The sequence below is a fragment of the Mustelus asterias genome, chromosome 6 (assembly GCF_964213995.1).
Source record: "Mustelus asterias chromosome 6, sMusAst1.hap1.1, whole genome shotgun sequence".
In the NCBI taxonomy this organism is placed as follows: Eukaryota; Metazoa; Chordata; class Chondrichthyes; order Carcharhiniformes; family Triakidae; genus Mustelus; species Mustelus asterias.
In genome coordinates this window covers 72215976-72242479 of record NC_135806.1, presented here as the reverse complement: position 1 = coordinate 72242479, position 26504 = coordinate 72215976, and the positions used below count along the sequence as shown (strand labels likewise).

General features: G+C 43.0%; 1 protein-coding gene across 1 annotated transcript in view; it reads right to left on the bottom strand.

Annotated features, from left to right (window-relative positions):
* The window catches only part of trpm6 (transient receptor potential cation channel, subfamily M, member 6), a 159811-nt gene that overhangs the window by 10317 nt on the left and 122990 nt on the right, over positions 1–26504 (bottom strand). The window contains exons 27-33 of the mRNA XM_078213871.1: positions 18108–18164; positions 17279–17329; positions 15151–15216; positions 13424–13710; positions 10177–10259; positions 6731–6936; positions 4061–4112 (exon numbers count right to left, since the gene is read on the bottom strand). Of these exons, the coding sequence (XP_078069997.1) occupies positions 4061–4112; positions 6731–6936; positions 10177–10259; positions 13424–13710; positions 15151–15216; positions 17279–17329; positions 18108–18164 (802 nt within the window). The remainder of the gene's footprint in view (positions 1–4060; positions 4113–6730; positions 6937–10176; positions 10260–13423; positions 13711–15150; positions 15217–17278; positions 17330–18107; positions 18165–26504) is intronic.

The window sequence follows — 26504 nt, the reverse complement described above, 5'->3', positions numbered from 1 at the left end:
TTGATCTTTGCGTCCTCACTGTCCACGGGGGTGGTGCCAGAGGACTGGAGAGTGGCGAATGTGGTTCCTCTGTTTAAGAAAGGGAATAGAAATGACCCTGGTAATTATAGGCCGGTTAGTCTTACTTCGATGGTCGGTAAGTTGATGGAAAAGGTCCTTAGGGATAGGATTTACGACCATTTAGAAAGATGCAGCTTAATCCGGGATAGTCAGCACGGATTTGTGAAGGGCAAGTCTTGCCTCACAAATTTGATAGAATTTTTTGAGGAGGTAACTAAGTGTGTTGATGAAGGTAGTGCAGTTGATGTCATATACATGGATTTTAATAAGGCGTTTGATAAAGTCCCCCACGGTTGGCTTATGAAGAAAGTAAGGATGTGTGGGATAGAGGGAAGTTTGGCCAATTGGATAGGTAACTGGCTATCTAACAGAAGACAGAGGGTGGTGGTGGATGGAAAATTTTCGGACTGGAAACCGGTTACCAGCGGAGTGCCACAGGGATCAGTGCTTGGTCCTCTGCTATTTGTAATTTTTATAAATGACTTGGAGGAGGGAGCTGAAGGGTGGATCAGTAAATTTGCTGATGATACCAAGATTGGTGGAGTAGAGGATGAGGTGGAGGGCTGTTGTAGGCTGCAAAGAGATATAGATAGGATGCAGAGCTGGGTTGTAAAATGGCAAATGGAGTTTAACCCCGACAAATGCGAGGTGATTCATTTTGGTAGGACAAATTTAAATGTAGATTACAGGGTCAAAGGTAGGGTTCTGAAGAATGTGGAGGAACAGAAAGATCTTGGGGTTCATATCCATAGATCTCTGGAGGTTGCCACTCAAGTGGATAGAGCCGTGAAGAAGGCCTATAGTGTGTTGGCGTTCATTAACGGGGGTTTGAGTTTAAGAGCCGTGGGGTTATGCTGCAACTGTACAGGACCTTGGTGAGACCACATTTGGAATATTGTGTGCAGTTCTGGTCACCTCACTATAAGAAGGATGTGGAGACACTGGAAAGAGTGCAAAGGAGATTTACCAGGATGCTGCCTGGTTTGGAGGGTAGGTCTTATGAGGAAAGGTTGAGGGAACTTGGGCTTTTCTCTTTGGAGCGGAGGAGGTTGAGAGGAGACTTGATAGAGGTTTATAAGATGATGAGGGGGATAGATAGAGTGAACGTTCAATGACTATTTCCTCGGGTGAATGGAGCGGTAACTAGGGGGCATAATTATCGGGTTCATGGTGGGAGATATAGGAAGGATGTCCGAGGTAGGTTTTTTACTCAGAGAGTGGTTGGGGTGTGGAATGGACTGCCTGCAGGGATAGTGGAGTCAGAAACTTTAGGAACATTTAAGAAGCTATTGGATAGGCATATGGAGTACTTCGGGATGATAGGGAGGAAATAGCTTGATCTTGGTTTCAGACAAAGCTCGGCACAACATCGTGGGCCGAAGGGCCTGTTCTGTGCTGTACTGTTCTATGTTCTATAGCAAAAGTTTCTACAAATATATAAAATGAAAAAGAGTGGCGAAAGTAAACATTGGTCCTTTAGAGGACGAGAAGGGGGATGTAATAACTGGAAATGAGAAAATAGCTGAGGCATTGAACAGGTATTTTGTGTCAGTCTTCACAGTGGAAGACACAAATAACATGCCAAAAATTGATGACAGGAAGGCTATGGCAGGTGAGGACCTAGAAACTATCATCATCACGAAAGAGGTAGTGTTGGGCAAGCTAATGGGGCTAAAGGTAGACAAGTCTCCTGGTCCTGATGGAATGCATTCCAGGGTACTAAAAGAGATGGCGGGAGAAATAGCAAATGCACTGGTGGTAATTTACCAAAGTTCGCTGGACTCTGGGGTGGTTCCCGCAGATTAGAAAACAGCAAATGTGATGCCACTGTTTGAAAAAGGAGGTATACAAGAGACGGGTAACTATAGGCCGGTTAGCTTAACTTCTGTAGGAGGGAAAATGCTTGAATCTATCATCAAGGAAGAAATAGCGAGACATCTGGATATAAATTGACCCATTGGTAAGACGCAGCATGGGTTCATGAAGGGCAGGTCATGTTTGACTAATTTGGTGGAATTCTTTGAGAACATTACATGCGCAGTGGACAATGGGGACCTGTGGTTGTGGTGTATCTGGATTTCCAGAAGGCATTTGACAAGGTGCCGCACCAAAGACTGCTGCATAAGATAAAGGTGAACAGTGTTACGGGTAATGTATTAGCATGGATAGAGGATTGGTTAACTAACAGAAAGCAAAGAGTGGGGGTAAATGGGTATTTTTCTGGTTGGCAATCAGTGACTAGTGGTGTGCCTCAGGGATCAGTGTTGGGACCGCAATTGTTTACGATTTACATAGATGATTTGGAGTTGGGGACCAAGTGTAGTGTGTCAAAATTTGCAGATGATACTAAGATGAGTGGCAGACCAAAGTGTGCAGAGGACGCTGAAAGTCTGCAAAGGGATATAGATAGTCTAACTGAGTGGACAAGGGTTTGGCAGATGGAGTACAATGTTGGTAAATGTGAGGTCATCCATTTTGGTAGGAATAACAGCTAAACAGACTATTATTTAAATGGTTAAAAAATTGCAGCTGGGTGTCCTTGTGCAAGGATCACAAGGAGTTGGTTTGCAGATGCAGCAGGTGATTAAGAAGGCAAATGGAATTTTGTCCTTCATTGCTGGAGGGATGGAGTTTAAAAACAGTGAGGTTATGTTGCAGCTGTACAGAATGCTGGTGAGGCCACACTTGGAGTACTGTGTATAGTTTTGGTCTCCTTACTTGAGAAAGGATATATTGGCACTGGAGGGGGTGCAGAGGAGATTCACTAGTTGATTCCGGAGTTGAGAGGGTTGGCTTATGAGGAGAGACTGAGTAGACTGGGGCTATACTCAATGGAATTCAGAAGGATGAGGGGAGATCTTGTAGAAACATATAAGATTATGAAGGGAATAGATAAGATGGAAGCAGGGAAGTTGTTTCCATTGGCAGGTGAAACTGGAACTAAGGGGCATGGCCTCAAAATAAGGGGGAGCAGATTTAGGACGGAGTAGAGGAGGAACTTCTTCACACAAAGGATTGTGAATCTGTGAAATTCCCTGCCCAGCGAAGCAGTTGAGGCTACCTCATTGAATGTTTTTAAGGCAAGGATAGATACATTTTTGAACAGTAAAGAGATTAAGGGTTATGGTGAGCGGGCGGGTAAGTGGAGCTGAGTCCACGAAAAGATCAGCCATGATCTTATTGAATGACGGAGCAGGCTCGAGGGGCCAGATGGCCTTCTCCTGTTCTTATGTTCTTAATTTGTGTAAATAGTTGAATTCTCTGGAGATTCCTTGTCTGAGATATTTTGATTTTAATGTTCTTCAAAGGTTTTCCAAGTCTTTTGCCATAACTTTGACTCCCTTCCTAAGCCTCTACACCTCTTTTAAGTTGCTTCTTAAAACCTATGTTTTTGACCAAGTTTTTGGTCATCTACCTCATGTTTCCCTCAGTGTTAAATTTTGCTGAAACCTGCGAAGTGCCTTCAGCTATTTCATGAAGCTGAAGGCGCTTTATTATTTCATTACATGATTAAAATTTGATGTGTTCTTGTGCCTTTCAATATTCCATATGCAATTTTCAGTGTTAAATCTGCCAACACATGATTAAAATTGAATTTTCTGTGGTTACAGTAGCTGATGCTCTATTTGGGTTTCAAATTTTCATCATTCAGTCCTTTTTCAGTCACAAAGGTTGGTTATTGTAATGGAACTAGTTGGTTGGAGTTCCCATAGTCTTCTCCACACCTTCATGATTGGCTTCACAATAATTCAAGCATCATGAACGCAAATTCTTTGAGCTAATTATATCTTATTTTGCAACACTAGAAGAAAACCCTCTAAAAGCAGATAAAATAAAGTACAACCAAATTTCACACAGTTACGTTACCCCATATTAACGCTTTGAAAAAGCTCAACCTTTTTGTATATAAGCCCATCACTGCGATTGTGAAATTCTCCAAGGTAACACGAGAAGATTGAGCTAAATCAAGTTATTTGCAATGCCCATGCATGTTACTTACGTTTTTTCTTCAGCTTTAATGACAGATGGGTCGGTAAGATTCTCTCCAACACCTCGAGAGAAAAAAAACACATCTTTTAAAACATGCATACCAAATTCTTGTTTAAAGAAATAAAATTTGGTGTAGATATCCCTGCTAATATACAACTGGGAAAAAGGCACCTTCACAGTTATTTCTTAATCTTTTACTGCCATCCAAAGTATTTGTGAGGCCTGTGCATGGGTCAGACTGGAGCCTGCTGAAAGAAAGTTAATCCAAGCAGCACTTTCAGTGTCAGCTGATTATAATAATGACACCCCTAGGATCACACTGGGAACTTGCTGGAAAAGGAGGTGGCAAAACCGTTGCTTTTAAATTTAAAAATGTTGTGGCAAGTCAAAGGGAAGTGACCAGATATGGGGTAAAAATGGGGCACAAGATGGAGCACAAAGTGGGTGCACAGGATCTGCCCAGTACTGTGGGCCACTCACAGCAAAGCACGGCAGGTCAATGCGTGCTTGGCAGGAGGAAGCAACCCATTTCATGAGTTATACAGAAGGTCCTTTACATCAATAGAAAGGAAATTCAGACAATGTAAAAATGAGAGCCTGTCTGCTGCTACTTACTTCCCACCAGAAGGTACTGGTTAGAATTGACCCCAGAGTGCCCCTTTTTCATTTTGTGGCATTCTAAACTCAGGCTATTTTCAAAAACATTGGGCAGAATCTTACCATATTTTTTTCAAAGTGTCAGCCTCAGGCAGAGTACTGGCGCATAGCTCTACAGCTGCACAGATCAATATTCTCTCCAGATATGAGCTTCTCTGAGAGAAACAAATGAGTGGGTGTGGTTTACAGTCACTCTGGCAGGGCAGGGCCTGATAGAGCCAGCAACCGGCACCAAGAAGATTGGGACAGCATATTTAAAGGACACCCCCCAACACTGAGGTTTAGCTCTCCCCCCCCAACACAGACGTATCGGGGGCTCTCCCCCACCCTTCCCCGACAATCATGGGGGCTTCACATTTCCCAATTCTCTCCGGATTTTCCACCGCGTCGCCATTCTCTCTGACAGCGAACACAGGCTGAAAATTGCCCCAAATAAAGACAGAAATTACAATTTCCATCTTTTATATCCTAGATGTATAGAGTGGATTCAGACTGAACTGTGGGAGTTGACAATTGTTGTACAAAGCGACAGACCTCACAACACTAAATCACATTTAGATTCTATTCAATGAAACAGACTCCAAATCCTGGTGACAAAGACTAAAGATCAGTGTAAGGAGCAACAGGATTGATCTGTAGTGTAGAAATGTTAATTCTTACATTGTCAAGTGCAAGATTATTCACCTGCAGCAAGCATTTCCTGATTTTCACCACCTTTTTATGTCAAACATTGATCCAGATGCATCATCGACATTAGAGATCAAAGTTGCATGTATCTATCACATAAATATATTATCCTTTCTCATCATTCTTGACCTCTCTACATCTTTGAGATAGTTGACCACCCCATCCTCTTCCAATGTCTCTCCTCCATTTTTAATCCCTTTCACGATTCCATTCTTTACATATCCGCTCTGGCAGAGAATCACCAGCAATGTCTTATTTTCCCAGCTCCTCACCATTACCTCTGGATTCCCTGAAGAATCTAGTCTATGTCTTCTACTCCTGTTCCTCATCTACATGCTTCCCATTAGAAACATCAAACAAAGACATGGCATTAAGTTCCTCAAACATGCTAATGGCACCCAGCTCCACCTCTCAAGAAATGTCTTTTGATAACATTATTTTTACTCTCATTTAAAGCATTGGTGAGCTTGATTTTCAGGTCTTTGCATGGATTGGGCTGGAGACAGTTGCAGTAAGTTTTTCAATTGGAAGAAGATTGATCCAACCAGCACTTCCAGGATCAACTGCTTCTCTACTATCTCTCTTAACAACCCTCTGCCCCAGCTGTTGTCACTCTGCTAGTACGACATCCTGTCCTGGGTAAACTGCAATTTCCTCTATTGTCTTCAGCTCGCTTCCATAAACTCCATTCCCTCACTAACAAATCCAGCCTCTTTCTGGGCAATTTCAGCAGTGTAGTACAGCTAGTGCAACTGAAGTTCAAAGTGATCTATCGAGTCATCCTTTTGTTGGAGATGTCCATTGCCTGTCAGTTATATGGCACAAATTTCAGTCCAAAAATGAATGTAGCTTCAGATTCTGCTGTGGGTTAAAAAGGCTGTTTCACTGTTGAAGGGGTTGTGAATGAAGCTAAAAAATTAACATAAAAATTATTTGTTGAAGCAGCTGCTCCTTCTGGCCTCATAAAGAAAATAAAAAATAAACTCTTATATTTGGGAGCATCTTCTGGTCCTGAAGAACTACACTACTGAAACTCATTGCAGTTTCTCCAGCAGAGTGCTGAGTTAAAATTGCAGATGGGTAACAATGACATTATTAGAACCCCAAATGCACGTGTAAAAGAAGAACCTATCAATCTTAGACCAAATTTCACATGGCCTGCTTCAATTGAGCAGATTAAAATTGTGACTGGTCTGCTCCAAGGTAGGTAAATAGCCTGGTACTCCTCACTTTCTCCAGTAGGTTATATGTAACAAAAGGCTTAGGAGAAAGGGTCCCAACAGAAATATAGCAAGACACAAGTCACTGTGATTTTGTCCAAGATCCACACACTAACCTTGCAAATCCAGCACAAGTAGTTCTCCTCGTGTGTACTCATACGACCAGTGAGAAAAGGCTAACATGGTCTCTTCCAGCAGATTGGTCGGAATTAGCTCATCACCATTGTTATTGTTGTATTTTCTGAACTGACCGTTCATGTATTTCTCCATTGTCAACCACTGATTAGCAGAATGGCAATACACCAGAAAAACTTCCAGAAACCTTGTAAAAGAAAGACGTGACATTTCTGTTAAAGTAAAGCCTATAAACCCTTTGCTCAAGAGATCATTTAAAGATCTCTTCAAAGTTGACAAATATTCTGTCCAGTGTCTTGTTGAGCCATACAGGCCTGGAAGGCCCCAGATTAATGTCCAATTTTGCTACATAGCCAATCTCAGATAGGGTGCCAATAATAGCCCAACATTTGGCTGCAGCTTTACTTGGCTAGCGAGGCAGAAAATAGGCCAGGATGCCCATACCAAGGAGCCTCAGGCTCCTGCATCTGGATCCTACCTGTCCATGTCTAGTTTAAATGGAGACGGGGCAGGAAACAGACAACCAACCCAGTCCCAGGAGGCAGACTGGCAATTTAAATATTGTATAAGAGGTTGCAAGTTTCAATTTTGTTCACTATTATCATTATATTTATGAGTGTCACAAGTAGGCTTACATTAACACTGTAATGAAGTTACTGTGAAAATCCCCTAGTCGCCACACTCTGGTGCCTGTTCGGGTGCACAGAGGGAGAATCTAGCATGGCCAATGCACCTAACCAGCACGTGGAGGATACCAGAGCACTGGGGGAAACCCATGCAGACACGGGGAGAACATGCAGACTCTGCACAGATAGTGACCCAAGCCGGGAATCGAACCCGGACCCTGGCACTGTGAGGTGGCAATGCTAACTACTGTGCCACCATGCTGCCCTTTGGCCTATTACATGGTCAATCAGGTATCCAGAGTCTCAAAACCTATGACAAGGGGCTGCTGGATCTGCAGATAAGTGCCTTTCCACTTAGTGGCTCAATCTAATGTGCCTGCTTGGACAAACCCCTCATTATCAGACACCTTTCCTACTCATAGCCCTTCTCATCATTCCTCCCCCACCCTCCCAATGAACTCCCTCCATGGCCAAGCACTCTGACCTCTTCACCCCTCTATTCATGTAGAAATGTATTCCTTCCCGCCCCTTGGAGCCTTGGGATTGGCTGTGCTTACTCTGGGATTACCGTAGAGAAGTTAAAACTTAACAGTGCATGGGGAACTTCAACTGCTGAGTTTCCAGCACTCTTATCAGGCTCCCTGATTCTACTGGTGAAGGAAGTTAAGGTTCCCTGTTTCTCTCAATGCTGGAAAACATTCTGTATGGAAGTCACCTCAGGACTGTAACCACAATGGCCCTGAATTTCACAATCAAGGTTTAGAGAAATGTTTCAACATTTTCTAACACTTTGCTTCAGGAAGATCTGTCAAAAACCATCTACAAAAAGCTTCAGAGCTTACAAATAAGTCTGCAACCTTTTCAGCTATACAAGCCTCCAGTCTACCTGCACGCCTGCAATCTGGCCTCTTCATAGAAATCATAGAAACCCTACAGTACAGAAAGAGGCCATTCGGCCCATCGAATCTGCACCGACCACAATCCCACCCAGGCCCTAACCCCATATCCCTACATATTTTACCCGCTGATCCCTCTAATCTACGCATCCAGGGCACTAAGGGGCAATTTTAGCAGAGCCAATCAACCTAACCCGCACATCTTTGGACTGTGGGAGGAAACCGGAGCACCCGGAGGAAACCCACGCAGACACGAGGAGAATGTGCAGCCTCCACACAGACAGTGACCCAAGCCGGGAATCGAACCCAGGTCCCTGGAGCTGTGAAGCAGCAGTGCTAACCACTGTGCTACCGTGCCACCCTTGAACCTCTCTGCTTTTCATCGCTAAGCTATTGGTGATTGTGCCTTCTGCTGCTGAGATCCTACGCTCTAGAATCTCCTTCTTAAACTTCTCCATCACTCTATCTTTCTTTCTTCCTTTATGACATTCCTCAAAATCTACTTCTTTGAAAAACTCTGCCCTGATATCTTCTCACATGGCTCTGTGTCAAAGTTTGTTTGATAACACTCCAGTGAAGTACTTTAGGGCATTTTACTCTGTTAAGGTGCTATATAAATGCAAGCTGCTCTTGTTGATGAGTTTTTTATTAATTTGTCTGTTTTTACTAATTAATCCATCAAACATACAAATACTTCCAAGTCTAAGAAAAGAGACGTGGTACTTCCTGTTGCTGAGCATGGCTGTCTGTAATAATTTGACAACATGAATATAATGCCTGACACTTACCAAAAAACTTCTATCTGAAAATATATCAATAAACTTCCTAGTTTTTGATGCTGTGAATACAAAGATACCGGGGGCGCTTCTTCCATCCCACTACACTGCTTTTGTAGTGCAGCAGACCGGGAGACTCGAGCGGAGGCCGTTCCACAGGCTCCCCGCTGGGCACCAGGGCCTCCGCGAGTCTCTGGCAGCTAGATTTCTGGTGCCGTCAGCGCCGCGCTGATTTCTGGATAAATTATGGTAATGTTCATTATCATATATTTTAAATATCATTAGCGGGCCCGGGACTGAAACCTCTGTGCCTGCTCTACCATCAGCAGAATCTGAGGGTCTGGAAATAGGTGGAGTTCGATTTTCAGATCTGTTTTTCACCAGAGTGGAAGGCTTCCCGAAAATGACTGAAAAACCTGGACCGCTGTCGCTGTGGTGAGAGCTGCCCCATGTCAGACAGTAAGCCCATATATGATAATAAGACTTGCCTTTGGATAGCAACTTTCATGACCTCAGAATGTTTCAAATTACTTTACAGCCAACTAAGTACGTTTGACGCGTAATCATAGGCTAGAGTTTTTCCAGCCATTCTCGCCGGCAGGATCTTCTGGTGAGTTTCCCAGGGGTGGAGGATGCATAGAACAGGAAACCCCATTGACAGCGGCAGGACCACTGGCCAATGGCAGGCCACTTCTGCCGCCGCAGGGGGCATGGAAAACCCCACCCATTGTTGTAAAGACCATAAGATTTTGGAGCAGAATTAAGCCATTTGGCTCGTCGAGTCTGCTCCGCCCTTCAATTGTGGTTGATAAGTTTCTCAACCCTATTCTCCTGCCTTTTCCCTGTAACCTTTGATCCCTTTACCAATCAAATCTTAAATATACTCAATGACCTGGCCTCCACAGCCTTCTGTGGCAATGAATTCCATAGATTCACTACCTTTGGCTGAAGAAATTCCTCCTCATCTCAGTTCTAAAGGGTTGCCCCCTTTACTCTGAGGCTTTTTGATGTCTACTTAGAGGTGGATGCTAGTGAATATATCGAATGCTGTGATAACTTTGATACCACACAGATAGTCGTACAATGTGATCAGGTTTTGCAGAATGATCTGTTAAGTCCAGCTTCTTACCTTGGAGTGTAAGGGATGGTTTGTGGTTTCATTTGATTGAAGGTGTAAATGAGTTTCTGTGCAGCCCTTTGCTGTTGAATTTCCTAAATGAAAGCAGTCAGACAAAAACAATTGCTCAAAAATGGACCCAAATGAATTTTTAAAAATTCATTCGTGGGACATGGGCGTCGCTGGCTGGACCAGCGTTTATTGCCCATCTCTAGTTGCCCTTGAACTGAGTGGCTTGCTGGGCTATTTCAGAGGCAGTTGTGAGTCAACCACAATGCTATGGCTCTGGAGTCACATGCAGGCCAGACCGGGTAAGGACGGCAGATTTCCTTCACTAAAGGACATGAGTGAGCCAAATGGGTTTTTCCGACAATCAACAATGGTTTCATGGTCATCAGTAGATTCTTAATTCCAGGTATTTTTTATTGAATTCAAATTCCACCATCTACTGTGGCAGGATTCGAACCCGGGTCCCCAGAACATCAGCTGAGTTTCTGAATTAATAGTCTAGCAATAATACCACTAGGCTATTGCCTCCACTATGAATCTCCCAGTGGATATTTATTTTAACATTTTGTTTTGATATACTTTGATCAATCTATTAAAGGAAATTGTTCAGGAAAATGTTCAAAAGATTTCTTTATGTGCAACAAAACTAAATATATTTACAAAAAACGTGGTTACTCTTGTTTTGTATGTAGGGTATAGAGGAAAATTCCCCAATAAATTTGGATTTGAATTTTGGATTCTTCTTCAAGATCCCATCCAAAACCCGGTACAATAACATAAGAACATTAAGGAATAGAAGCAGGAGTGGGTCATGTGGGGACACAAGCCTGCTCCTGCATTCAATAGAAAGTGGCTGAGCTTTAACATCAACACCATTGTGGGAATGGATATAATGGGCTGGATTTTACAGGTCCCCACCAGACGTAATTTCAGTGGGAGGGATGTAAAACATGGCAAGCGACTTGCCCACCACTTTCCAACCCCCTCCCTCAGCTCATTTAACACAACAGTTGAAATTGCCAAATCTAAAACTGTATCTGGTCTATTATGAAGGTTAAATAAACTTGCAAGTACAACATGTATCTATTCTAACATGGATACATATGATTTCGAATAAATCACTTGTCTATAGTTTAGGGATTACTGTTGGGAATGTCAGCATACAAAGACCATAAGACCATAAGACATAGGAGCGGAAGTAAGGCCATTCGGCCCATCGAGTCCACTCCACCATTCAATCATGGTTGATTTCAACTCCATTTACCCGCTCTCTCCCCATAGCCCTTAATTCCTCGAGAAATCAAGAATTTATCAATTTCTGTCTTGAAGACGCTCAACGTCTCGGCCTCCACAGCCCTCTGTGGCAATGAATTCCACAGACCCACCACTCTCTGGCTGAAGAAATTTCTCCTCATCTCTGTTCTAAAGTGACTCCCTTTTATTCTAAGGCTGTGCCCCCGCGTCCTAGTCTCCCCTGTTAATGGAAACAACTTCCCTACGTCCATCCTATCTAAGCCGTTCATTATCTTGTAAGTTTCTATCAGATCTCCCCTCAACCTCCTAAACTCCAATGAATATAATCCCACGATCCTCAGACGTTCATCGTATGTCAGGCCTACCATTCCTGGGATCATCCGTGTGAATCTCCGCTGGACCCGCTCCAGTGCCAGTATGTCCTTCCTGAGGTGTGGGGCCCAAAATTGCTCACAGTACTCCAAATGGGGCCTAACCAGTGCTTTATAAAGCCTCAGAAGTACATCCCTGCTTTTGTATTCCAAGCCTCTTGAGATAAATGACAACATTACATTTGCTTTCTTAATTACGGACTCAACCTGCAAGTTTACCTTTAGAGAATCCTGGACTAGGACTCCCAAGTCCCTTTGCACTTTAGCATTATGAATTTTGTCACCGTTTAGAAAATAGTCCATGCCTCTATTCTTTTTTCCAAAGTGTACGACCTCGCACTTGCCCACGTTGAATTTCATCAGCCACTTCTTGGACCACTCTCCTAAACTGTCTAAATCTTTCTGCAGCCTCCCCACCTCCTCAATACTACCTGCCCCTCCACCTATCTTTGTATCATCGGCAAACTTGGCCAGAATGCTCCCAGTCCCGTCATCTAGATCGTTAATATATAAAGAGAACAGCTGTGGCCCCAACACTGAACCCTGCGGGACACCACTTGTCACCGGTTGCCATTCTGAGAAAGAACCTTTTATCCCAACTCTCTGCCTTCTGTCTGACAGCCAATCGTCAATCCATGTTAGTACCTTGCCTCGAATACCATGGGCCCTTATTTTACTCAGCAGTCTCCCGTGAGGCACCTTGTCAAAGGCCTTTTGGAAGTCAAGATAGATAACATCCATTGGCTCTCCTTGGTCTAACCTATTTGTTATCTCTTCAAAGAACTCTAACAGGTTTGTCAGGCACGACCTCCCCTTACTAAATCCATGCTGACTTGTCTTAATCCGACCCTGCACTTCCAAGAATTTAGAAATCTCATCCTTAACGATGGATTCTAGAATTTTGCCAACAACTGAGGTTAGGCTAATTGGCCTATAATTTTCCATCTTTTTTCTTGTTCCCTTCTTGAACAGTGGGGTTACAACAGCGATTTTAAAGACTTAAGAACGTTTGCAAGGAACAGGATTAGATTTACATCAGGTAAATCTCAGCAGACCAAGCCCTGTAAAACTAAATGCTTAAATATCAGGGGGCCAAAAATCATTGAGAGACAGCTGGGGTGGTACATCCTGGCATAAGTTCCCTGGTGAAGCTGCCCAGAAACTCAGAAACCACCAGCGTATGGGAGATAAGGGAGGCCCCTGGGGTTGGAATTGTGGGGAATTTGTTTGCCTTCAATGGAAATATTTACCAGCGATTTCATCAGTGCCCCTTTTATTTTTACCTGAATCTTCACAGATCCCTTTCAGGGCCAGATTCCAGGTATCATTCCTGAGGCTAGTAGGCTTCATTCTTCTGGGCACCACAAGCCAATCCTTTCACCAGCAGCTCCCTAGCCAGGAACATAGGAAGTGCCTGCCATAGGCTACACTCCACTTACACTGTTGGACTTGTAAGGGTCAGCTCATGGCTCCATTCCATACAGGCCGTTTGGAAACTCTGAGGATAGCCCATCTAGAGTTAGAGCAGGAGTTTTCCAGAAAGGCCTAGGAATCTTTAGCTCCTCCATATGTTGAATAGAACTCAATAAGGTGAAAATTCCTCCTATTCTCCGTGAATCACTTACCCTCAGGCAGAGATGGAGCACTGTTCCTTCACTAAAGATTTTCTGCCACGTTTTGACTACCTCTGGCAGGAAGGACTTTATGATGTAAGTCTGCCCAGTTTTCAGCACATCCTCTTCTGACCAAGTACAACACACCTTCATAGCCCTACGAAGTCCCCCATCCATTTCTTCCTTGGAAAGGACATGAATCATGGCGGCCAAACCATGCTGGGACCAGGAAGACATGCTCTTGTCCAGGTTCACTGATGAACTTTCCTCTAGTTTGTAGATGGTTACTTCCTCACCAGCTGCACGGAAATACAAAATGATGGCAGTATCTTCAGTATCTTAATGACTGCAAACAGTTGACAGTTTCACTAGCATCTGAACTGGCGTCTTTCACAAATGTACAATGTTCAAAAATAATGTAAACATTCCAAGCATCATGAACCAGATTGCTCAATCAGCCACTTCTGGGCATCCACAAACTTTCCTTTTTGCAAGCCCTTTTCTGATACCAGTGTCTAAAAACACATTGGAGGAGTAACTTCAGTGCAACTGGTATGTGTTGTCGATTGGCTGAAACACTGGCCTTCAAATCCAGTTTTTAGTCAATGAACAGCAAAATTATAGAATCCCTACAGTGCAGAAGAAGGCCATTTAGCCCATCGAGTCTGCACTGACCCACCTTGTTACTTTACCCAGGTCCTATCCCTGTAACCCCACGATTACTTGCTAATGCCCCTAACCTACACAGCTTGGGGCAATAAGAGGTAATGTACCATGGCCAATCCACCTAACCTGCACATCTTTGGACTGTGCGAGGAAACCGGAGCACCTGGAGGTAACCCATGCAGTTACGGTAAGAATGTGCAAACTCCACGCAGACAGTGACCCAAGGCTGGAATCAAACCCAGGTCCCTGCCACTGTGAGGCAGCAGTGCTAACCACTGTGCCACCATGCTGTCCTCAGAAGGAGGCACCAGAAGAAAGGAGTAAACAAACCAGAAAAAAAAGTTACAACATTTGTTTTTAGAAAGAAATAAAAACATTGTTAGAATAGACCAGAATGAGTATAAAACCATAACTTAACAGTTGGAAAAATAAGAGAAGAGATACATAATGAAAGTGAGATGTTTGTGACCATGTACATATTTTTGGAGAAATGTGATATCTTGAATCATTGAACACAGGAAGAGGCCATTTGGTCCATTGTGTTTGTGCCAGAGATTGAAAGGATTGTCCAATTATTCCATTTCTCCTGCTTTTACTCCATAACACTGTAAGTGTCCTCCTTTTCAGATGCATCTCCAATTCCTTCGGAAAACTTTGAGCATGATGAATGAGCAGAATTTTCACACCTCGGGAGCGAATTTTCCCATTCCGCCTGCCATGGGAATCGTAGCAGGCAAGGGGCATACCATAGAAAGGTCCGTTGACCTCGGGCGGATTTTACGGTTTCAGGGCGGACATGGCTGGAAAATCACACCCCTAGAATCCTCTCAATCCTCTCAACACAGCAGAAGTACCACACTCTGGTCTCAAAAATCAAAGTATAATAAGCTACACTTTGCCTTGGTCAATCACTGTCCAGTTTGGCAGCAGCTGGAAGGAAACACCGGATCTATGCTTTCATTTGGCAGAACATACCCTTCAACTTTGCAGCTTATCTTTTTGTTTTCCCCATCTCTGCCCCCCAGACATGAGAAAATTTTTAAATCAGAACTGTTAGAAAAGCATGATATTACCAAAGAGATCAACTGGGGTGAAGGGTATTGTCTGGGCAAGCCTCATTAAATTATTTCTTTCAACAGCTGTAAGTAAAAAAAAGAAACAATATTTTAAATAGTATCAATAATCTGGACAAAAGTTTTATATTTAGTTCTTCAAAGGTATTTATTTTTCCTGCTAACAACATGCATCATTTCCTTAACTAAGAGAGGGTGCAGGTGCCTTAGCATCTATACGATGCCACCATTTTTTTATAGTTGAAAGGTTTTTTTGAAGATTATTTATTAGTGTCACAAGTAGGCTTACGTTCACACTGCAATGAAGTTACTGCGAAAATCCCCTAGTTGCCGCACCCTGGCGCCTTTTCATGGCCAATGCACCTAACCAGCACATCTTTCAGACTATGAGAGGAAACCGGAGCACCCTGAGAAAACCCATGCAGACACGGGGAGAACGTGCAGACTCCGCGCAAACAGTGACCCAAGCCGGGAATTGTACCTGGGTCCCTGGCGCTGTGTGGCAGCAGTGCTAATCACTGTGCCACCACTGTGCCCACATGCCATTCTCTGTATTAGGAATTATTTTCCAGCTAATTTCCTTAATGACATCAAGGAACTAGCCGCGCAAAAAAGAAGGCAAATCTAAGACTTACTGCTTTGATGAAAAACAGAGCCATCAACTGTTTACTTCCACTGACACAACCTTAAAATTCCTTTTAATCCAACAGTACTTCCGGGCTGGAAAACCTTTTCCTTTAAAAATATTGTCCTCCAGTAGCATTTGTTAAAGGTTATGGAGTGGTGTTTAATCGCTCCTGGAATATTGGTGCCCTGGTCTGCAGCCAGGAGGGAGGCCACCTCCAGGCAGGCAGCTGCCATGCTGCCGATGCCAGCGAAAGCTTTAACTGGTATTTTAATTCCTTTAACAAAGCTACGCTGCCACTTGTGCTTTCCACCTGCAATCTAGCCAACCCAGAAATGGCTCAAAGAGGAATGGCTCTGGTAAACCAGCTTGCTGGCTGGCGGCACAAAACTACACACCTGCTCACCTCAGTTTCCATCTCTATGTTGGGGTGAAAATCCTGCCTGTAATTCCTGAATATATTTTATTTGTACTATATTCTTTATTTTCTATCCCATTTTCTATGTTTCTATCCTATTTTCTATGTTCATATCGAAGCACTTAGATATAGCACCTGAGGTAGAGTGGATCAAAGGATATGGGGGGAAGGCGGGATCAGGTTATTGAGTTAGTTGATAGCCATAATCATAATGAATGGCGGAGCAGGCTCAAAGGGCCTAATAACCTAATCCTGCTCCTACTTTCTATGTTTCTTTACTTGGGCTGGAAATCTTTGTTACTGATAGAAAAAAATGGCAGTATTATTAGAAGATTCAGAAAACAATGGGAGATTTTTCCCACCCCGCCTGCCACGGGAATCGTAACGGGCAGGGTGGGCGGCGGGGGGGGGGTGGACCATGCAAAAGTCCATTGACCTCAGGCGGGTTTTTCCGGTTTTGGGGCGAGTGCGGCTGGAAAATCCCACCCAATATGTGAGAAGCGACATGATCAGATTATGACTGCACAGGAAAAAACTGTTTCATAACAGTTAAACAGTTTTATATATAGACATAGGCGTTTATAATGGGAAAACACTGATACAAAGTATGATAAAAACATGACACCAGGAAGATAGGCTGTGCAGTTAGAAAGTATGTGCATTTTTTGTGTTTAATACATTATAGTTAGCAATTGTAATTCTTAATACTGTTAACAAAGACTTTTTGAAGAACTTATACTTAAAACACTTTTGAAGACATGAGGTGGACCTTATTTTAACGTGGGTGCAAGTGGATGGATTTCAAGTGAATTAAAATCTCACCCATACAGTGGTACTTGCATTACCTGAAATTGTGATTTGCAAGTGATAACACCAGTCTCCATAGTAACCGGTTACATAACAGTACACACACACATACCTAGTGCAGTACATGGTTATTGGTACAAAATGTAACATTAAATACCATGTAATTTGATGCAGTCTTATCTTACAAACTTGGTGAGCAGCAAACAGTTAAAATCTCATTTGGTGAACTCAGAATAGGTAACTAGAGATTTGAAGGATTGAGTTCACTCTTTCCTTACCAGAGTAATGGTAGTTCAGATCCTGAGAATTTTTAAATGAGGTAGCAAATCCTGAAACACAAAATATCCCGAATATCAAGAGAAAGACATCAAGATAGGAATAAAAATCTTAAATGTATATTATTTTTATTGAATGGATTTGAGTTGCTAAAACTACTGCAGCGCCTCCTAGTAGAAGAACGTAGGACAAGATCTTCTTCATCACTGTCATATCAGAAGCAATTTTGAAGTGATGGCCGGGTAGGGTGCGTGCATGCTACGGGAACAATTCCCAGGAGTTTACTGAAACACGGGAGGGGGTTCTAGCAGCATTTGGTACAGGGGAAGTTTTAGCTGTCATGGGTGGCCCATGGAAAGAGAGGCCCAAGGATTCCCCTGCAGGCCCGACAGTGGAATCCTCCTCCTCGTTGGTATCGCAACTGATGAGGTAATTCAGTGACAAAGGCAATTTTGATCAGAAATAACAAAGATTTGGAAATCATGTTGCTTTTTGGGAAAATTGGACAGGATAGCACATGAGCAGCTCGGACTAAAGTTAGGAGTCAGCAAGGAGAGGGCCACATGTCCTGGGTTCAAATAGTTTCCTTACTCAATTCAGGAAACTGACTATCTTATGGTTTGCAGATGAAGTCAGAGTAGAGACAGTCCACTTGGACCTTGTTTTCAGAAGCAATTATTTTTCAATTTGACCCTTAACTGCCTGTAATTTTGAGTAAAATATTCAATGACTATCCTCAAACATTAGTATAAAAATTACATAAGTGAGATTCACTTTCAGTACATATATATTTAAACGTGCAAAACATTTAGGACAAAGCCTACTACTTACCATCAATAACACATGAACTGGACCTAGAAAGGGTGGAAGTAATAGCATAGTCACACACTGAAATATTGAAAGTACATCAGCAACTTACATGTCTAATATGTTCCTCATATATGGAAAACGTTTTAGAGCTCTTAATGGTCCATGAGGTACGTGTTTTTAGAATGCCTTTGAGTATATGGGAGTCAGATACCTCAGTTGGCTAGATGGCTAGAATGTGATGCAGAATGATACCAACGGTGTGTGTTCAATCCCCATACTGGCTGTAGTAGTTCATGGAGGCCTGTATCCTCACCTTGGCCTACGATTGTGGAGTGATGCCTTTTGAGCTTGATATAACTTAGGTGGTTGCAGATCCAAGGAATTTTCAGGCCATGTCAATACAGAACGTTGCACCGTCAGGATCTAAGACACTGAGGCAACTGAAAGTTGAGGATGAGCACTGCCAGAAAAAATTGTGAATGTGGCGACACTCAAAAGGGAACTGGATCTCTACCTAAAGAGAACATCTTGCTCAACTATGAAGAGAGAGTAGTGGAGTGGGACTCACTGGATAACTCTTTTACAGAGCTAGCACAGGTATGATGAGTCAAATGACCTCTTCCTGTGCTGTATGATTGATTCTGATTTAATCTGACCTCATTATTAACAATCAATAACAACAGTGACAGCTGCACGGTGGCACAGTGGTTAGCACTGCTGCCTCACAGTGCCAGGGACCCGGGTTCGATTCCCGGCTTGGGTCACTGTCTGTGTGGAGTTTGCACGTTCTCCTCATGTCTGCCGTGGGTTTCCTCTGGGTGCTCCGGTTTCTTCCCACAGTCTGAAAGAGGTGCTGGTTAGGTGCATTGACCCAAACAGGCAGCGGAGTGTGGCAACTAGGGCAATTTCACAGTAACTTCATTGCAGTGTTAATGTAAGTCTTACTTGTGACTAATAAATAAACTTTAAAAAAATACATTATAATAGCAGGTAAACAGCCCATAGTTCAACCAGCTCTTTCGACTCCCAGACTATGCCCATGTACCATCAGTTTTTAATCAGAAAATAAATTCATTGACCATTCCTTGCCAAAATCAACAGAAATAATTGATGGTCCTTCTGCTCTGATATGAATTAGCTTGTGGTGGATCCTGCTCACTCTGCAGTTTAGCTTGAGATTAAACTTTATTTGTAGTTGGCTTATCTGAATGATCGCATCAAGAAAAGGTTTGCCCTGCAATCTGTTGTGACAAACGTTTCAATATAAAACTGCTAAAGCCATCCTGATGAATTGCTGAGCAGCACAGCACTGAGATTAAAGATACAATACAACACTGTATCAGCTAAACAGTGCTAAAAATCAAATGTGTTGTGTAAACAGGGAACAGAGCAGAAGCTCGTGACGAAACCACTGCTGCTATAACTGTGTGCACCTGCAATGTTTGTCATTTGTACAGCAGCTGCCTCTCAGAGGTTTATTTTCCTTGACAGAGTGCATGCAGCTATTATACAGTTCACCTTCACTCAACTTCACACTGCTGTCATCACTCTAGTCCTCACAAATGCCACCCATGATTATTCTGACCATGATTGCCCGAGTGAAAGTCAACAACGATTGATGCCACAACAAAAGCAGAAAATGCTGGAAAATCTCAGCAGGTCAGACAGCATCAGTGGAGAGAGGATAGAGCCAATGTTTTTTGTCTGGATGACCCTTTGTCAGAACTGAATAGAAAATACGACGAGCTTTATTCTGTCAGGGTGGGACAAATATGTCATGGAGGAAAAGGCAAAGAGAATACAAATGATGGTGATCATGGCTAAGAAGGGTGCTGATTGAGTCCTTTAAGAGTTCAGAATGTGTAAATGGTAGAGTAGAGGTGGGCATAGTGCCAAAGGACAACCTGAGGCATGTAACAGATGTGGGGGAGAGGAGACCGTGGGGGGAAAAATGAAACGATGGAAGAAACGAAAATAAATAAATAAGATTAAATGAAATGAGTGGAGATGGAGGCGAAAGTTCATGCTCTGAAGTTGTTGAACTCAATGTTCAGTCTGGAAGGCTATAAAGCGCCAAGTCGGAAGATCAGATGCTGTTCCTCCAATTTGCATTCGGCTTCACTGGAACATTGCAACAAGACAAGGATGGACATGTGGACATGAGAGCAGGATGATATGTTGAAATTGCAAGTGACAGGAAGGTCTGGGTCCTGCTTGTGGATGGACTGAAGGTGTTCTGCAAAGCAGTCACCCAAAATGAGTTTTGTCTCTCTGATGTAGAGTAGTACCCACATGAGTCTCAGGTGTGCCTGATGATGCTTCCCACGCACCAACCCCACCCCCTGCCCACCCCCCACGCCCCAACCCCACCCCCTGCCCACCAACCCCACCCACCTGCTACAATACTCATGGTGGGTGGGATGGGAAAATTCCCCCCAAAAGTCATTCCTGCCTTATTTATAAAAAGTGAACTGATAATTACAAAAATTATTGAAATACTTACGAAGATTTCCTACTTAGGTTACTTCTACTTGACAAAAATGAACTTTTAGTCAGCTCCTGAAAATTGAGAAACATTCTATTAATTTGGTTTTATATATCATACAGTTATTTTTTTTCCAATCAGTTTATCTTTACTACTGAGAACTTCCAGCAGATGAAGCAGTTTACACAACACCAAGTGCTAACCGCGGTTTGCAACCATCCCACAAATCTACCAGTACAGCAAACTAAAACAACAAGATTCAGAAATGTTTGTTTCAAAACAGAAAATGCTGTAGATATTAAGAAGGTTAAACAATGCCTGTGATGGGAGAAATAAACTGGGTTCTGAAGCAAGTCATCGACCTGAAACCATAGAAGCATAGAACCACAGAAGGAGGCCATTTGGCCCATCTTGTCCATGCCAGCCCGAGGATACCCAGGTGCCCTTTCTCATCCCACTTTCCTGCATCCGACCCATAGCCCTGTAGCTTACAACACTTAAGGTGCAGATCCAGGTGCTTCTTAAAAGAGTTTAGGATCTCTGTTTCTACCACGAATTCAGGCAGCAAATTCTAGACACCCACTACCCTCTGCATAAAAGGTTCTTTTTCATGTCCCCTCTACACCTATAGCCACTTATTTTGAATCTATGTCCCCTAGTTCTGGAATTCTCCACCAAGGAAAACAATTGTATCCTTTTCACTCTATCTCTTCCCCTCAGAATTGTGTGCACCTCAATCAAGTCACCCCTCCGTGTTCTTTGTTCCGATGAAAATAACCCCAGCCTATCCAATCTCTCCTCATAGCCACACTTTTCTAGCCCTGACAAAATTCTTGTAAACCTCCTCTACAGTGTTTCCAGAGCAATTATGTCCTTCCTATAATATGGAGGCCAGAACTGCACACAATACTCCAGTTCTCGCCTCATCAATGTTTTATTCAATTCCAACATTATATCCTTACTTTTATATTCTGTATCTCTACCAATGAAGGAGAGGATTCTATAGCCTTCTTCACAACCGTGTATACTTGAAGTGCTGCCTTTGGGGACCTGTGTATTTGTATACCAAGATCTCTCACTTCATCTACCCTTCTTAGTATATTCCCATTTATTGTGCATTACCTATAACTGTTTGACCTCCGTAAATGCATTACCTCACACTTCTCTTTGTTAAAATCCATCTGCACTTTACCGCCCACTCCACCAACCCATCAATATCGTTTTGTAGATTATAGCTATCCTCTACACTATCCACTACTCGGCAAATCTTTGTGTCGTCTGCAAGTTTTCCAACCTTACCCCCCCCCACATTCATGTCTAAATCATTAAATATAACACAAACAGTAAGAGTCCCAACATCAACTCTGTGGAACACATTTGAAACAACTTTCCATTCACAACGGCATCCATCGACCATTACTCTTTGTTTTCTGTTACTAAACCAACTTTTTCATTCAGTTTGCCACATTACCCTGTATTTATCCCATAGGCTTTTTACTTTTTTGACCAATCTGCCGTGTGGGACCTTGTCAAACACCTTGCTAAAATCCATGTTCACAACATCCACTGCGCCACCTTCATCAACCCTTCTTGTCTCTTCCTCAAAGAATTCAATCAAATCTGTGAGGCAAGTCCTTCCTTTAACAAATCCATGCTGACTGTTCCTGACAAGTCCATGTCTTTCTACGTGACAGTTAATCAAAGAACAAAGAACAAAGGATAATACAGCACAGGGACAGGCCCTTCGGCCCTCCAAGCCTGCGCCGCTCATGTGCCCAACTAGACCTTTCGTTTGTATCCCTCTATTCCCAGTCTGTTCATGTGGCTATCTAGATAAGTCTTAAACGATCCCAGCGTGTCCGCCTCAATCACCTTGCTTGGCAGTGCATTCCAGGCCCCCACCACCCTCTGTGTAAAATACGTCCCCCTGACATCTGTGTTGAACCTTGCCCCCCTCACCTTGAACCCGTGACCCCTTGTGTTCGTCACCTCTGACCTGGGAAAAAGCTTCACACTGTTCACCCTATCTATGCCCTTCATAATTTTATACACCTCTATTAGGTCACCCCTCATCCTCCGTCTTTCCAGGGAGAACATCCCCAGTTTACCCAATCTCTCCTCATAGCTAAGACCCTCCATACCAGGCAACATCCTGGTAAACCTCCTCTGTACTCTCTCCAAAGCCTCCATGTCCTTCTGGTAGTATGGCGACCAGAGCTGGACGCAGTATTCCAAATGTGGCCTAACCAACGTTCTATACAGCCGCAACATCATATGCCAACTTTTATATTCTATGCCCCGTCCAATAAAGGCAAGCATGCCATATGCCTTCTTCACTACCCTCTCCACCTGTGCTGCCACCTTTAAGGATCTGTGGACTTGTACACCCAGGTCCCTCTGTGTGTCTATACTCCTGATGGTTCTGCCATTTATTGTATAGCTCCCCCTTACATTAGATCTCCCGAAATGCATCACTTCGCATTTATCTGGATTAAATTCCATCTGCCATTTCTCCACCCAATGTTCCAGCCTATCTATGTCCTGCTGTATTCTCTGACAATGTTCATCACTATCCGCAACTCCAGCAATCTTTGTGTCGTCCGCAAACTTACTGATCACACCAGCTACATCTTCCTCCAAATCATTTATATGTATCACAAACAGCAGAGGTCCCAGTACAGAGCCCTGCAGAACTCCACTAGTCACAGACTTCCAACCGGAAAAAGACTCCTCCACTGCTACCCTCTGTCTTCTATGGCTAAGCCAGTTCTCTACCCATTTGGCTAGCTCACCTTTTATCCCGTGAGATTTAACCTTTTGCACCAGCCTGCCATGAGGGACCTTGTCAAACGCTTTACTAAAATCCATATAGACGACATCCACGGCCCTTCCCTCGTCAATCGTTTTTGTTACCTCCTCAAAAAACTCAACCAAATTTGTGAGGCATGACCTCCCTCATACAAAACCATGCTGTCTATTGCTAATGAGATTATTCAGTTCTAAATGCGCATATATCCTATCTCTAAGAATCTTCTCCAACAATTTCCCTACCACGGACGTCAAGCTCACCGGCCTATAATTACCCGGGTTATCCTTGCTACCCTTCTTAAATAACGGGACCACATTTGCTATCCTCCAATCCTCTGGGACCTCACCTGTGTCCAGTGAAGAGACAAAGATTTCTGTTAGAGGCCCAGCAATTTCACCTCTTGCCTCCCTGAGGAGTCTGGGATAGATGCCATCCGGCCCTGGGGATTTGTCTGTCTTAATGTTTCCTAAAAAACCTAACACTTCCTCCCTTGTAATTGAGATTTTTTCTAACGGGTCAACACATCTCTCGGAGACACTACCAGTCAACATGTCCCTCTCCTTTGTGAATACTGATGCAAAGTATTCGTTTAGGATCTCACTACTTCCTTTGGTTCTAAGCATAATAATCCTATCTCTCAGGATTGATTCTACTAATTTGCTCATCACAGGTGTACGATTAACTGGCCTATAATTGTTTGGCATTTCCTTTCATCCCTTTTTAAACAATGGAACTACATTTGCATTTCTCCAGCCCTTCGGTACCTCTCCTGTATTGAGTGAGGATTGGAAAATCATCCTCAGAGCATCTGCTGTCTCCTCCCTAACCTCCTTCAGCAGCCCAGGAAACAGTCCACCCGCCCCTGGCGAAATGTCAACTCTTTTTAGTTATCCACGGATTCGTCTGAACTGCTGAGTATCTCCAGTATTTTCTGCTTTTATTCCAGATTTTCAGAAGCCACAGTTTTGAATGGGGAATTTTTAGTCTTGTGTCAAACACAAACAACCTAATAGATTCAAGTCAGAGGTCCCAATAAATTCAAGAAGATTTCCCTCATGAACAATAAGCTGTCACCTGAATATGTGGAGTTTTATAAATGTATATATAATATTAATATACATGTATATACTTGCAAATAAGGCAGACAATCACTGTTAGCTGCCTTATTTCCTGACAAGTCACTCATGTTCTTGCTTCCCAAATGTTAATTAAATGTTTGGATGCTGAATCTACTTGCACTGATCTTTTGTGCACAGTTGAAAATATAGGGACTCAAATTCCTTGGTTATTCCCGCAGATTTCCACCCTAACTGCTGTGAAATGGTCACATATCATGTTTGGGCCTAGATACACAGCATTGTGGATGTGCACAGGAATTCCTGGTGGCTTTGTTGAGGGACAATGTCGGCACCTCCTCCAGCTTGGCCGCTGATGTGCAGGAACCAAAAATCATTGCACTCTGAGTTCCTGGGTCTTTAGCCTCACAGGCATTCAGAGCCAATTTGAAGGCCAGTGCACCAAGAGAGTCATGCATAAGGATTTCTGGATGAGTTGAAGTAGGCCCCACCTGGAACAGGTCCATCCAGGGCAAAGTGGAGCCTGTATACCCAAAGGGGACAAGATTCATTTCTTTAAATATTAGTAGCTTTGAAGCAGGAAGTTGGTTGGGGGCTGGGGTCCATGAGTGAAACTGACACGCCCCCATCTCCAAGTGTGGACTCTCATTACTGCAGAAGTTAATAGCCATAGACATTTTTTTAATTAAAGAAAGATACTTTTTCTATCTGTAGCTTTTATCTCCCTCACTCAAAACATCATCTTTCTTTTGCAATTTGTAGCTCACTTTTTGAACACGCTTGAAACCTCATTTGTATTTTCTTCTTTAAATTTCCTTGTTTGTCTTTGCATGGCTGAGTGAGAATTCTTTAATTAGATCAGCTCACAAATACTCTGGATACCCTATAGATGACACAGCATTGGATTTTTAAAAAAGATTATTCCCGTGAGCATTGCTGGCTCGGCCCTAATTACCCTTGCGAAGGTGTTGGTGAGCTGCCTTCTTGAACTGCCGCACATCCAGAGTGCTGTGAGGGAGGGAATTCCTGGATTTTGACCCAGCAACTGTGAAGGAATGGTGATATATTACCAACGCCTCTACTTTCTCAGAAGACTAAGGAAATTTGGCATGTTAGCTGAAACTCTCACCAACTTTTACAGATGCACCATAGAAAGCATTCTTTCTGTATCACAGCTTGGTATGGCTCCTGCTCTGCCCAAGACCGCAAGGAACTACAAAAGGTCGTGAATGTAGCCCAATCCATCACGCAAATCAGCCTCCCATCCATTGATTCTGTCTACACTTCCAGCTGCCTCGACAAAACAGCCAGTATAATTAAGGTCCATGCACTCCAGATATTCTCTCCTCCACCTTCTTCCTTCGGGAAAAAGATACAAAAACCACATACCAACCGACTCAAGAACAGCTTCTTCCCTGCTGCTGTCAGACTTTTGAATGGACTTACCTTGCATTAAGTTGATCTTTCTCTACACCCTAGCTATGACTGTAACACTACATTCTCCACTCTCTCGTTTCCTTCTCTATGAATGGTATGCTTTGTCGGTATAGCGTGCAAAAAAACAATACTTTTAAATTATGCTAATACATGTGACAATAATGAATCAAATCAAATCAAAATATTTCCAAGTCAGGATGGTGAGTAGTTGGAAGGGAACGTTCAGGATGTGGTGTTCCTATGTGTCAAGATGAACAAACAAAAATGCAGTACTGTGAAGGAGAAACCAAACTATTCAGAAAACAGTTCAGATGAGGGTGATAATCACAGTGACTTTGAATGTAAGTAGTCCTGCTGTTATTTGTTAGAGTAAGCTGAAAAAGTAGAACAAAGGACAAATCAAGATTTGTGAAAGCATAATAAAAGCAAAATACTGTTGGAAACCTGAAAATAACAAACTGGTGAGCAGTTGGAAGGGAACATCCAGGATGTGGTGTTCCCATGTATCTATTCCCCCATGTGCTTTTAGATGGTAGTGTCTATGGAGCATTGGTATGTTGCTGCAGTGCATCATAAACAAGGATAAAGTGAGTATCCACTCAGAAACCTGA